General features: G+C 48.5%; 2 protein-coding genes across 5 annotated transcripts in view; both read right to left on the reverse strand.

The window, feature by feature from the left end:
• Nucleotides 1-538: 538 nt before the first annotated feature.
• Ntn3 (netrin 3) overlaps nucleotides 539-14,122 on the reverse strand; it is a 30,634-nt gene continuing 17,050 nt past the window's right edge. Inside the window, exons 6-7 of one of the 2 annotated variants that reach the window (XM_036194531.1) lie at nucleotides 13,180-13,288; nucleotides 539-891 (exon numbers count right to left, since the gene is read on the reverse strand). In XM_036194531.1, coding sequence (XP_036050424.1) covers nucleotides 885-891; nucleotides 13,180-13,288 — 116 coding nt within the window. In that variant the 3' untranslated portion in view covers nucleotides 539-884. Of the gene's footprint in view, nucleotides 892-13,179; nucleotides 13,289-14,122 lie in introns of those variants that run through there. The other variant, XM_036194530.1, reaches the window with a different exon arrangement.
• Nucleotides 4,850-11,057, reverse strand: Tbc1d24 (TBC1 domain family member 24). 3 transcript variants are annotated; one of them, XM_036194535.1, is made up of 8 exons: nucleotides 11,030-11,057; nucleotides 9,667-10,750; nucleotides 9,071-9,088; nucleotides 8,410-8,568; nucleotides 7,154-7,217; nucleotides 6,782-6,877; nucleotides 6,083-6,314; nucleotides 4,850-5,194 (listed from the first exon to the last, which is right to left on the reverse strand). In XM_036194535.1, the coding sequence occupies exons 2-8, from the start codon at nucleotides 10,629-10,631 to the stop codon at nucleotides 5,124-5,126; spliced, it is 1,605 nt and encodes a 534-aa protein (XP_036050428.1). In that variant the 5' UTR covers nucleotides 10,632-10,750; nucleotides 11,030-11,057; the 3' UTR covers nucleotides 4,850-5,123. The 3 variants fall into 3 exon arrangements, with proteins under 3 accessions (XP_036050428.1, XP_036050425.1, XP_036050426.1); XM_036194532.1 differs by having other exon boundaries at nucleotides 5,127-5,882; XM_036194533.1 differs by lacking the exon at nucleotides 9,071-9,088 and having other exon boundaries at nucleotides 5,127-5,882.

Below are 14,122 nucleotides of genomic sequence, written 5' to 3' on the forward strand. Positions count from 1 at the left end.
TCTGAATACTCATTATCATATACAGGCTCAATTGTGTGAGAGCTGCAGAGTTAACTGTTGCCAAAGATCTCTAAGTGGCTCCGGGCTTGCAATCTGTGTGTTTGACACAGAAAAGACCAACAGAAGTCTTAACCCACCCATAGCCAGGGCTAAATAAAGGCAATGAGTTTGCTTTTGATGTTGAATTTTACATTTCACAGGAAACAAGATGACTGGTGACATCTGATGATCCTCACATTGGTTCTTCTCCACTCTTCATTTACTCCAAATGACAAACCCTGAGGGCCAAAAGGCAGAAGCAAGGTCAGGAAGCAGGTTACCACTGCTGGCAAAGGCAAACGTAGCTGACATGTACCTGTCTCTGTGGGGTCTCCTTGTCATGGCTATGATGGGCTGGTGCAGGCTTCACCTCTACTGGAAGAGGGCAATGGATCGTTCGTCTATGCTTTCTCCTCAAGAGATGGACAGTATATCCAGGGAGAACAGTGCTAGGGACTTTCCATCCTGTATTCTCATGGCACTCACACACACAGATGCCTCTTCATCAGTTATCAATTTTATTCAGGATTTTTATTAACACTAAACAAACATCACCAATCACTTATTTTCACATTACAAAATTATATTTTGCTGCAAATCCACACTTTTGTTCTGTAAGTACGAGTATGTGTAGTACGCTCATCCAGATGCTCCACAGGGTCAGCCAGGAACCACATGGTTTTTTCTTGTTTCTTTGTTTTTAAGATAAGGTCTTACTATGTCAGCTAGGCTGGCCTGAAACTCAGTTAAGTCAGATTAGCTTCATGCTTGCAATCTTCCTGCCTCAGTCTCATGAGTGCTGAGATTATAGGTGTGCACCATGACTCCTAATTGGTGACCACTTGTCAAAGCCTGAAATGACAAGATTCAAAAGGTAAAATTATGCTTGGAAATTCTTCCCCTTCAGTTCTCAGCTTACAAACTTTTTAAGCTTTATTTTTATGTGCATGGTTGTTTTTGCCTACATGTATGTCTGTGTATCACATGTATACAGTGCCCAGAGGCCTAGGTTCTCTGGAAGAGCAACAATGCTCCCCCTGCCCCAAGACAGGGTTTCTCTGTGTAGCCCTGGTTGACCTTGAACTCCGAGATCCACCTACCTCTGCCTCCTGAGTGCTGGGACTAAAGGCAGGCACCACCTTGCCCAGCTGGCCTCTTAATGGATGAGTCCAGCTCTTAATGGATAAACCATCTCTCCACTCCAGCTTATAAGCTTCTGACATGTCAAATGCTGTGCTACACTACACAGCAGAGGTGCTTCAGTCTCTTCATGTAGAACAGCCAGGTAGCAGCTGCAGAGCAGCCAAGTGGCAAACCAGTGAACACCAATCTACACGGAACTGTTTTGGTTGGTTGGTTCCTACCATGTCACAGGTCAATGGGTCTATGTGTCCACTGACGGCTCCCTTAGTCCTAGATACAATGTTCACAAATTCCATGCAGTTCAAGAAAATGACCGAGCCTGCAAACAACAATCATTTTGTCTATAGTAATGTACCACATGACTGCATCCAATACCAATAGCACAATCAGAAACTAAGGTAATGAGGAGGTCATAAAAAAAAAAAAAAAAAAAAAACAAAAACGTTCTTTTTTTTTTTTTGAGACAGGGTTTCTCTGTAGCTTTGGAGGCTGTCCTAGAACTCGCTTTGTAGACTAGGCTGGCCTCAAACTCACAGAGATCCACCTGCCTCTACCTCCCAAGTGCTGGGATTACAAGCGTGCGCCACCACTGCCTGTCCCCCCCCCCCCTTTTTGAGACAAGGTCTCTTGTAGCCAAAGCTAGCCTTGAACTCGGTATGTAGCTAAGGATGACCTGCTCTACCTGCTTCCACTTTCCATGTGCTGGGGTTTGATACATACCAGGCCCAGGTAAGAATCTTCATACCAAAATGATCTTTTCCACTTCACATGCTCTCTGGCCTGATGTAAATACTGTGGGAAAGACTCTAAGGCCTGCTTGACACTCATGCTTGACATAATAATTTTGCCACCTGAACCTAAAGAGCCACTGAGGCGCTAGATACCTTGGAGGTAGTACACAGTTCTATAGACAACTACATCCTGAATGATGGCTTAAAAAACAAAACAAACAAACAAACAAGATAACCCAACAATCTAGTATAGTCTTTTGAGTTGGACAATTTTGTAGATTCAGTGAAAATGTGAGAAAGCAGGTATTTGTAAAAACTGCATGTATTCCTGTCAAGTGGAAAAACAGGCTTATGATTTAGTCAGGGGCTGCATCTATGCTAATTTCTGTTTTATTTTTTCCTTTACTTTTATTTTATGTGTATGAGTGGTTTGTCTATATCTATGTCTATGTACTACATTGGTACAGTGCCCACAGAGGCCAGAAAGGGCCTGGGTCCCTGGGAACTGAATTTAGGTAATTGTGAGCTGCCATGTAGGTGCTGGGAATCGAACCCTGATCTTTTGGAAGAGCAGCCAGTACTCTAACAGCTGAGCCTTCCCTCCAAACAACCCCTCCCTCCAGTATTTTTTAAGACAAGGTCTCATTATGTCCTCTTGGCTGGTCTGGAACAGGCTGGGCTCAAACTCACAGAGATCCGCCTGCCTCTACCTTCTGAGTGCTGGGATTGAGGCGTGTCATATCTGGTCAATTGTTTTGATATTTACAGTGGACAAGTGGATGAGGGTCTACAAAAACTTCCATCTCAGCAATTCTGATGTAAACTAAAACCAGTTCAAGACACAAATGTAGGGCTGAGGACATAGTTCAGTGGTAGAGAATTTGCCTAGCATGTATAGGGTCCTAGGTTCAATCCTCAGCATCTTAAAAAAAATGAGTACAAACCTAAATTATTAAATATAAAATACTTAAGGAGACCAAAAAAGCTCTAGGAAATGACTCAGGAGATGAGTAAGAGAAACGTGAAAATCTGAAATCCAGAGTGCTCTAATACAAACTGCTTTGAAAAACTGGAAAAATAAAAGCAAGCAGCTGACAAAAATAGGAAAACTGGGGGCTGGAGAGATGGCTCAGTGGTTAGGAGCACCGGCTGCTCCTGCAGAAGACCGGCGTTCAACGTCCAGCACCCACGTGGCAGCTCACAAAAGTAAGAAAAACTAAAATAGTAATTTAGTTCAATAATTAAAATAGAGAAATTCTTAAAATGCAAACACCCACTGTTGTATCATAAGTTATTTTTAAAATGAGCTGATTATTACCATGCAAAGTGGCACACCTGTGATCCGAACATGTGGGGTGTGGCAGCACAAAGACAGTTCAAGGCTAGCCCAAGCTACATGACACTGCTCTTGTCACACACAAAACCAAAGTGCAAACTGATTTTCTGAGGTCCCCAACGGCATGTGGTTTATATTAACAAAGTTATTTAGTTTAACGAACTGGCTTACATTATGTTCAATATTTGTTTTAAAAACAAATATTTAAATGCTGATAAAATATAACTTCTTATACAACGCCATCAAGTTTTGGCTTGTTTTTAACATCAAAAGCTAATAAATAATAGAAAATATTAAATACTAAGTAGAAACACTCAGTATCAGATAAGAATAAAAATATAAAGAGAATGACACACGCCTTTTGGTAGAAAAGACAGAAAAAAAAGGAGATATTAAATTTAAATTTAAAAAACTGGGTATGCTGTGGGTAAAAGCTAAGAACTTTGCTTATGATGTAATAGTGACTAAGCATTGACCAGTCTTCTTGGGCTGGACCCCCAGGAAGGCCAGTGGGGGCCACACAAAACAAGAAATCTACTACCCAGTCAGGAACCTTACAGGCCCCTGCACACACTACCCAGTTAACTTAATCCTTAATCTGCTTCTGACAGGCGTTGGAGTCCCAGTGGCAATGCATGGGTGAACATCATGATGGCACAGCCTGAAAAAGTCCTGGGGGCCTTCTGGCTAGAGACCAGACTCAGAGTCTCCGAGTTAATGCAAGGGGAAAGTGCTGAGCTTAATGCCTCTGAGCCTGGCACTTAGGAGGCTGAGGCAGGTCATGATTTTGAGGCCAACCTAGGCTACATAGCAATTTCCAGGCTAGCCTAGGGAGTTCCAGACCAAATAGGTTACCTAGTAAGATCTTGCCAGAAACAACAATAACAAAAACCAAGACGGTGTTAAGTGAACACCAGAGTTGGGAATACAGGCCTGGGACCACGGGCTCAGAGGAATGGGTGGTAGGGCTACAACGCTCCGTAGAGGTGAGCAACAACAGTTCCTCCCAGTACTTCTTCCCTCTAGAGAGTCAAATCGACCTGTCCTAGAAGCCAGCATGGTGGGAGAACTGGTCCACTGCAGAGCCCAAAGTTCTATTCAGGTTTACCAGATGGCCCAAAGTTTCAAAGGGCTCCTTCCTGCCCTGCCTCTTGTGCCACTGTGGCCTTGCTAGGAGCTGATGTGAATAGATGGAACAGGGAAGGATAAACCTCTCACAGCAAGAGTATCATCACGGAGTCGAGCACTGGTGTGACCCATGCTGACTGAGGCATGGCAGACATAGTCATGGGGGAACCAGGCAACTGTCCTTATGATCCAGACTTCTGTGGCCCCAGCACAGCTATTTGGGCCACTGCTTCTCTCTTCCTCTGTGGTGCCTAGACCCTCAGGACCAGCTGAGGGAGGTCACAGGGTGGGAAGAGGTCATGGGGAAATGGAGCTTCTGCGGTCCTCTCGGAGGTGGTACTTCCCTCGGCATCTACTGTGTGCCAGGCCAGTACAGGGCTCAAGAAGCACAGACATCCAGAGACTGGAAGGGAGAAGGGGTAGCACACAGGAAACATGGCATGTGGCTAGCCATCGTGACAACACAGGGATGTGAAAGTCACACTGGTTTATCAAATGCTGTGTGAACAGGGAACCACAGGCTTGAGGAGAAGGCAGAAGGCTGAACTGAGACAAGCATGCCATGCTAGGGTTCGGGTGACTCTGGGCCTCAGTCACTACAGTGACAAGGAAGGGAAACACAGGAGTCACCAAGACTACAGGAGTTCAAGGAGGCTACAGGGACGGACAGAAGGAGGGCAGACGCCTCACTGAGCCCAGTCATCTCGGAGGAGAACCCTGGAAAGGGAGCTGACTGGCCAGGCTGGTCAAAGAAAGTGTCTCCACAGGCCACCTTCAGGTGTGGACTTGCAGTGAGGTGCAGCAAGAGCTTCCGGCTCTGCAGAAACACAAAGACAAAAGACGGCTCTCCAGTCCTCATCCTTCTTAGACAGGGGAGCTGCAGAGCTCTGCACAAATACTGCCTTCCCCATCCTGTCCAGCAGCAGCAAATGTAGCTCAGAAAGAACCAGCAGGGGGCACCACAGACCCACATTTGGCAAGAAGATTCATTTGCTCTTTCCCTACAAAAGGCTGAGGCCCAGGGGCAGAGCAACTATCCCTGGGCAATCTTGGCCACAGGACACCTCCACGCAGAGCCAGGACCCTGGGTGAGGGCAGACACTGGACGGGGTTGGGAGCATAACAGTCCCTTGAGCTCAGAAGCAGGAGGGTTTGGGGTCCTAGCCTAACAAGTCCAAGGCAGAGGGGCAGCCAGTCCAAGCAGTAGCCAGGCTTGGCTCGTGACAGTGACATCCCCACTGTGCACCAAGCCTGACTGCTTCATAGGGGTGATGTCTCACTCACTCCCTGCTCCCTCAAGAGGCAGCTTGGCCTCCACGATGTGGCTCAGTCACTATCAACGCAAACCCATCACTGGGTGTCAGGGTCTTGGAAGCCCCAAGCCTCCACAGCTGAGATGAGGAAGTTCTCAGAGCAGAGGGGCTGGTTGTTGAAAGTGTCGCAGTGTCCAGTTCGGCCTCGGTTCAGATCCCCGTCAATGTAGAGTGCTTGACCTCCTCCTCCCCCTGTGGAATATGCAAGGGAACATATACTCTAACAACCACCCCTCCCTAGATACCCCATCATCTCTGTCCTTGAAGGGTCTACAAGTTTACCTGGGCCTGGCTGGCCTGGCTCATGCTTGTCTGCTAGCCCTTATCTCCCATCTTCAGCTATCCTCAGTCCCCCATGTCCTCCTCCCAGACTGAAGGGAAGAGGTGCCTACCAATGATGAGGCAGTCATTGCCCCCAGCCATGAACATGGATTCAGTCTTGGAGGGCAGGTTGAAGTGCCGGGCAGCCAGGAAAGGTGAGAGCCGATCAGCAGGGTCTGAAGACACGGAGTGGCTGAGGAGGGGAGGAGCGGCTGCAGCCTCTGAGGACTTGAAGGATGTCGGCCTAGTCAGCTCTGGATGCTTGATGACCACCCACTCGTAACGCTGCACCTCTGGCTGCAGCTGGGGATGAATGGGTGGCAGTCAGAGTAACTGGCGTGTGGTACCTCACTGGGCCTTCCTGCTCCAAAGCTACAGCCCATCTCCATCCTGTGGGTGGAGAATCTGCTGTGAGGTGAGTCCCTAAGTGAGGGACTGTGGCAATGGCACACATTAGCAGATGAGGCCCTGCCAGCTCTTGGAGTGCTCATAGTCTACCCAGCAAAACCCAGAAGTAAAAAAAGAATATGTTTTAGGATATTTTCTACAATGAAAATGAACCAAGGCTCTTGTGCTGGGGTGCCCAGGTACATGGCCTGGTGATTCCTGAAGCCCTCCAGCCAGGGGTCAGACAATACCCTGGCCCAGGACAGATGCTAGACCTCCACTCAGTCTTGGAGGGCCGATTAGGTGCTCAGATGTGTGAAGAGAAAGGAAGAGCTGAGGTAGGAAGGAGTGAGCAGAGGGTCCTCACAGTCAGCCCAACTCACCCTAAACACAAAGCACTCTCCGGTTCCAAAGAAGCTCAGTTTACCCCCAAACTTATTTCTTTCGCTCCAGTCTGTTGACAGGTAAGCGCCACAAACCTAGGGAAGAAGGCTGGGGTGAGACTTTCTGGGGTAGCTTCCTGTCCTCAGGAAGGCCCTCTCCTTCAGGCACACTGAGAGCCCGGCTGAGGGGTGTTGTATATTGCATTTCCCACCACTGAGGACAAAAGGCTGTGGAAGAGGGCTGAGTTTAGGGAAGTGTGCCCTCTGGGTCATCCTGTCTTCCCTGTGGCTCTCAAGCACGAGCACAAGCTCCATGCTGGGACCATCTCACGCTCAGGTCTTGGCATCAGCCCTGCAAACCAGGCTCCTCACCTCCTTTTGCGTGGTCTTGATGAGCAGGAGGGTGGGCTCGTGTCCTTCACACTGGAAATAGAACCTGGGGGCAGAGACCACACATGCTACCTTGCATGTCCTCCCTGGCAGCTCCTGTTAGCACCGCTAACTGTTAGTCCCAAGGTCTAGGGTAGAGAGGCCTAGGGACTATGCTCTATTCCCACCACCTCGGTCCACAGTAGCTAAGGACCTTGCGTTTTTGGCCAGGCCAGGCTGCCCTGCTATGATGACGGGAAGTCACAGTGCCTCTCCCTCAGGCAATCTGAGTGCTGGAAGCAGCAGGGAAGCAGGAACCAGAGAAACAGGAAAGCTTAGCCTGGACATGTGAGGAAGGTGAGGGGCTTGCCACTGGGATGTTCAGGCATCCCTGAGCTGGGAGAAGACAGGGGTGGGTGGGAGGGGGGATGGGATGGGGTGTTCCTCTGTGTAGGCTTGGCTATCCTAGAACTTGCTTCGTAGACCAGGCTGGCCTCGAACTCAGAGACTGCCTGCCTCTGCCTCTGAGTTCTGGGATTAAAGGCATGCGCCACCACCACCTGTCGAGAAGTGACTTTTTTTTTTTTCCGAGACAGGGTTTCTCTGTGTAGTTTTGTGCCTTTCCTGGAACTCACTTTGTAGACCAGGCTGGCCTCGAACTCACAGAGATCCACCTGTCTCTGCCTCCCGAATGCTGGATTAAAGGCGTGCACCACCACTGCCTGTTGAGAAGTGACTCTTAACTAAGCCAAAATGCTTGTGCGGTTGCAGGCAGGGGACTTGGGGCTGGAGTTTGTGAACTGTCATTTGAGATTTGAACACTAACTGGACCCAACGGATCTAGCTTGGAGGGCAGTGCATCCCTACTAGAATACCAGGTGCTTACACAGACAGAGCCCCAAAAAGGGGTACCTGGCCCAGGCTTGTGATGGACACGATGGGTGAGGGTGGCAGGGAGGCCAGGGCCAGCTGTCCAGGTGACATCTCCCTAATAAGTCTGAGCTCCTAAGATGGGAACTTTTGTTTGTGTATCTTTATCATACCCGCACAGTACCCTCAGCTGTGGTGCACACAGCAACGACTTCCAAAGTCTCCGAAGCCTGGGAATGATAGAGGGCCAGAAAAAGAGGCTCCTGATTCTCAGGCCTCAGAGGATGAGGCAAGACCTTATCAGGATCTTAGGTTCAAAGGCTCACTTCCAGCCAGCCTATGACTTCGTGGAGTACAGGATGTGATCTCAAAGTCTTGGGGCGCCTCACCTAGTTAGGCTGTACCCGTGCTGCAGCGAGGAGAAGAGCAGGAGAGGTTGGCAGAGGGCAAAACGCTCGGGGATCCAGGACCAAATGTCTCTCATCTCCTTCACACTGACAATCTCTGAGCGGAAGTTTTCTGCATGGACAGCCAAGTGCACAAACTGCCTGGGAAAAGTGAGGAGGGGTGAGAGCCCACAGTGACCAGTCCTGACTGTACCCCTACCCTAAGGCACCACAGTTTCATTTTGGTACATAGCCTGGAAAGGATATCTCACCTACTCAGTCAGGTTTACAGCCTGGCTCTAGGTGCCAGCTGGAAATGGGGTGAAATGATTCCTAGAAGCCCCACCCCCACCTGATACACGGGAGAGTGCCCAGCCTGGGGGTACGGGGCACAAAAGCCCTTTTCTTTAAGAAACCAGGACAGATGAAGTAAGCCTCCAGCAAGGTAAGGCTGTAGAGCCAGCCAAGCACCAGATCTCACAAGAGAAGCAGGAACATGGACAGACAGACAGACAGTGCCTGTATCAATCAGGCTAAAGCAACAAGCAGAAGCCAGCCCAGGAGAGCCAGGTGGGCCTTGGGAGACAGTGAGCAGCCAAGCCAGAGCTGGCTGAAGAGAGGCAGGGTAGAGAGGCCAAGCTTTGAGGTGTGGTTTCAGACCTACCTTCTAGAAAGTGAGACACTGAGAAACAGGAGGAAGCAACGGACACGGAGAAGAAGAAAAGAAAACAGACAAGGTGAGGTTAGTGGTGGGCACGGACCCCAGGTATGCCTTCCTTTGGGCCTAGGAGAAAGTGAACTCCACGCCAGCAGCCATGCCAGCAGCAGTCTACAGGGTCAGGTGTCAAACACCATGACTCTCCCAACCCTGTACCCCAGGGACAGGGAGCCCACAATCAGCATTCAGAGGAAGCTTGAAGCTGGAAGGGCAGAGCAGGAGATGTTATCATGTGACCCTAGAAGGCCAGCCTGGCAACTGCTGGACCTTCTGACCCCCTAGCAGCATCCAGCTTCCTTGTCTTAAGGCCATAACTACAAAGCTTCCTGGTTTCTAGTGTCTTTCTGTCCACATGTGACAGAAGACTAGAAGCAGACCAACAGCTGGCAGGACAAGCTCATGTTCAGACCCGGGGGAGGGGGGTGCATTCCACAGATGCAGTATGCTGATGGCACACACGCCCACACACCTCCACCCGCACACCCACCCACCCACCCCCAGAGGCATGAGCACGCATGCACACGATCCTGGGGCCCACCTACCTCTTCTGTTTGACAGTAATGCCCTTCTGCTTTAGTGCTTTCTCATTGGCCATTTGCAAGAGCTGGATCTCCTTTCGGGAAAACAGGCGGATGGCAAAAGCTTTCTCCAGTAGTTTCTCAGGGGACACTGTCTTGGCAATGTCCTTGACAAATATGCGGATGTCTTGCCTTACATTGTCTGACTCGAGGGGCTGTCCTGCTCTCACCTTGTGGAAGAACTTGAGGATGGCCAAAGCAACTCGGTACAATACCTTGTAGCCTTCTACAAGAAAGACATCAAAAACACGAGCGAAGTAATTGAGGGGCAGCTCCCCAAAGAGCCATCGCTGCCAGTCAGAGTAGACCTGCAGGACGTCCTCTGACACAGCCACCATCAGTTTGTGGGCCGCCTGGCAGTACTTGTTCACCAGGTCCCCAAATGTCATGCAGGAGGACTCAAAGGCCAGGAAGCTCTGGTCAATGAGCTTCTTGCTGGGGTCATTGCAAGCTAGGATGCGGCAGGCCTTTTCAAAACACTCAGCTTCGTCAATGCTGTAGTGCAGCAGCAGGGCCACCACAGCAGGCAGGGCAGGGCAGAAGGAGATGTCAGGGAACTGATTGGCAATACACAGGAGAATCTTGCGCACAGCCCCCTCACCCCGTGTGTTCAGGCAGTAGGTGGGCACCTGAGTGTTGTCCACAAATTCAGGCAAGGGCAAGCTACTGCTGCTGTGCTTGCCCACAATCTTGCCCACGATATCACTGTACACGCTGGCATCAGGTGTGACCGTGCGGCAGGGGATGTCCCGGATCAGGCGCTGGTACACTTTCCCCCGCAGGGCGTGGCTCTGAGCCCAGTAGCCCTGACGTGCCAGTTGCTTCAACTCCTGCAGCTCGGTGCAGTTCAGTTCCCTTGGCCCCAGGTCCTGGATGGATGCGTCCATCTTGTCCCTGTCCACAAAGCAGTTGTACCCTGGGGAGTCCATGGCGCCTGAGGTGCCTGGGAGGTAGTTCCCAGGCTGCCAGGAAGGGAGCTAAGAGCAGCTAAATCTTGCAGCCCCGTCCTTGGGGGCTTTCCGTCAACCAGTCAGTCATCCCACACAGCCTGGAGGATTGAAAGCAGTTTCAGTACATGCACTGAAAGTTGTTCACATTTTAAAGGACTTGGCTTTGTTTTTATTTGTCTAAAAAGGACCAGGAAGATAAATAATTGCTCTGAGAAGTCATCACTAACTTTGGAGAACAACTTCTTTTCACAGAATTTATGTGTTACCGGAACAGGCCTTGGGTTCCAAGTAACGAAAAGCTAGGGACAGGTTCCCAGTAATGCTTTGAAAGCCTGACTCTGGGCCCGAGAGATGGCTGGATGGTTAAGAGTGCTTACTTCTCTTCCAGAGGACCTGAGTTCAATTCCCAGCAACCAGTTCAGGGAGTTTAAAACTGTCTGTAACTCCAGTTCTAAGGGATCCAACATTCTCTTCTGGCCTCTGCAGGCAAAGCACACATGTGGGGCATATAAACAAATGCAGAGAAATGCTCATACATAAAATAACAAAATAAATCCCCCCCCCCCCCCCACAAACAGGGTTTCTCTGTGTAGCCTTGGCTGTCCTAGAACTTGCTCTGTAGACCAGGTTGGTCTCATAGAGATCTGCCTGCTTCTGCCTCCAGAGTGCTGGGATTAAGGATGTAGGCCACCACTGCCAGGCATAAATCTTTTATTTTTATTTTTATTTGAGTTGAGGATCGAACCCAGGGCCTTGTGCTTACCAGGCAAGCACTCTACCACTGAGCTAAATCCCCAACCCTAAATCTTCTTTTTAAAAAACATTTAAGGGGGCTGAAGAGATGGCTCAGTGGTTAAGAGCACTGTCTACTCTTCCAGAGGACTGGGGTTCAATTCCCAGCACTCACATGGTGGCTTATAACTGTCTGTAACTCCAGTTCCAGGGGATCTGGCATCCTCACACAGACATATATGCAGGTAAAACACCAATGCTCATAAAATACAAATAAATAAATTATAAAAAAAAAATTTAAAATTTAAGCCAAGTGGTGGTGTTGCACACTTTTAATCCTAGTACTTGGGAGGCAGAGGCAGGCGGTTCTCTGCGAGTTTGAGGCCAGCCTTGTCTACAAAGTGAGTTCCAGAACAGCTAGGGCTGTTACACAGGGAAACCCTGTCTCCAAAAACAAAAATAAAACACATTTAAAATTAATTTTATTTACCTGGATGGGTGTTTTGCCTACATGTGCATGTGTATCTGTGTACCATTGTGTGAATGGTTATTCTGCATCTGGCTGGCGACTCTGCCTTTCTTCTTCCCAGAACTCTCTCTGTCCAGAAGTCCTGCCTGTACCTCCTGTCTAGCTATTGGCCATTTAGTTTTTATTAAACCAGTCACAGTGACACGCCTTCACCCAGTGTAATGGAATAGTCTACAACAATGGTGGCTCATAACTGTTTGTAACTCCAGTTCCAGGAGGTCTGACACCCTCTTCTGGCCTCCATTGGCACAGGCACCACATGGTACACATATATACATACAGGTCAAGCATTTATACACATAAAATAAAATACATTAAAGGCTAGTGCAAGCCTTTACTCCCAGCATTCGGGAGGCAGAGGCAGGTGGATCTCTATGAGTTCAAGGCCAGTCTGGTCTACAGAGTGAGTTCTAGGACAGCCAGGTCTATTACACAGAGGAACTCTGTCTCTAAAAACTAATAAAAAATAAATAAATAAAAATAAATCTTGCAGGGCATGGTGTTGCATACCTTTAATCCCAGTGCTTGGCAGACAGGGACTCTTTGTGAGTTCTAGGCTAATCTGGTCACCTAACAGTGAATTCTGAGTCAGACAGGGCTACCCAGTGAGACCCTGCCTAAACAAACATGTTAGCCTTAGACAGAGCAGTACATGCAACTAAGGAGCACCGAGAGTGGTTGAAATAGCCAAGTGGTCAGTCTTGAAATCATATATACAAGTAAACATTATGTGGACTAAACAGGTCATAGCTATATATTTAGGGGTGTGTGTGTGTGTGTGTGTGTGTGTGTGTGTGTGTGTGTGTGTAACAATTAAAGAAAAAGAGGCCAAGGGGAAATATGTAATTACATTATAATTTAAAAAATGAGAAAATTATAAAAAATAAACCTAATATAAAGGCATGTATGTGGTGCAAATATACATGTGAAGGTAAAACACTCATACACATAAAATGAAAAAAAAAAAAAAAAAAAGCAAGGGCTGGGATGGAGCTCAGCTGTAGAGCACCTGTCTAGTGTGTATGAGGCCTAAGGTTTGGCCTCCAGCCCAGAAAACACGAGACAGAGGAAGAGGGAGGGCAGTGGAGGGGAGGGGAGGGAGGGGGGAGGGGAGGGGAAGGGAGGAGGGGGGAGGGGAGGGGAGGGGAAAGGCAAAGGCAAAGGGTGAGCTATATATACTAAGAGGCCATGCACTTCAATAGCCCACTGGTTTGGGCTCTAAAGCTTCCACCAAAGACTGCTGCCACTCACGCACACTGGGCTGACCTTCTTAATCTGGATGGGAGAGCGTCCAACAACGTCACAGAGGTTGTCTTCCGTGAGTTTAGGTAAATATCCACACCACTCTGATGTCTCTTGCATTTAGAAAATTCAACTAGAAAATGAACAGAAAAAGACAATGTTACTGAGTTAAAAAGAATTTGATATGTTATTTGTTTTTTTCCAGACAGGTTTCTTTGTGTAGTCTTGGCTGTCCTAGAATTCACTCTGTAGACCAGGCTGGCCTCACAGAGATCTGCCTGCCTCTGCCTCCTGAGTGCTGGGATTAAAGGTGTACACCACCACTGCCCAGCACATTTTTTTTTCTTAAAATTATAGTCTTACTATGTATCTCACATTGACCTTGAAGCTGTGATCATCCTGCCATGGCCTCCTAAGTTGTGAAATTACAGCTGTGCATCACCATACCCTGGTCCAGAATTCCTTCCACTTAAAAAAAGAAAAAGTGCCAGGTGTGGTGGTGCATGCCTTTAATCCCAGCATTTGGGAAGCAGAGGCAGGCAGATCTCTGTGAGTTCAAGGCTAGCCTGGTCTACATAGTGAATTCCAGGACAGTCGAGCTATATAGAGAGACACTACCTCAGGAAAAAAAAAAAAGTAAAAGAAAAGGAGTTGATTCTTTTTATCTTATGTGCACGAGTGTTCACATGCATGCCAGAAAAAGGCATTGGATCCCCTGGAACTGGAATGGCAGCCAGCCTTCAGGCGCCATGTGGGTGCTGAGACTGAAACTACATCCTCTTAATCACTAAGCCATCTCTTCAGCCCCTACTGATAAGTCTTAGGGGCTTCCTTCAATTAATCATTAATTAAAACAAGGTTTTCTGGGGCTGAGGGTATAGTTAAGTGGTACACTACTTAGCCATGACTGAGGCCTGGAGATTAATGTCTGGCACCACACACAAAACCCAAAACTGCTGCCAGCACC

This window comes from Onychomys torridus, chromosome 8 (genome assembly GCF_903995425.1).
Source record: "Onychomys torridus chromosome 8, mOncTor1.1, whole genome shotgun sequence".
Classification (NCBI taxonomy): domain Eukaryota; kingdom Metazoa; phylum Chordata; class Mammalia; order Rodentia; family Cricetidae; genus Onychomys; species Onychomys torridus.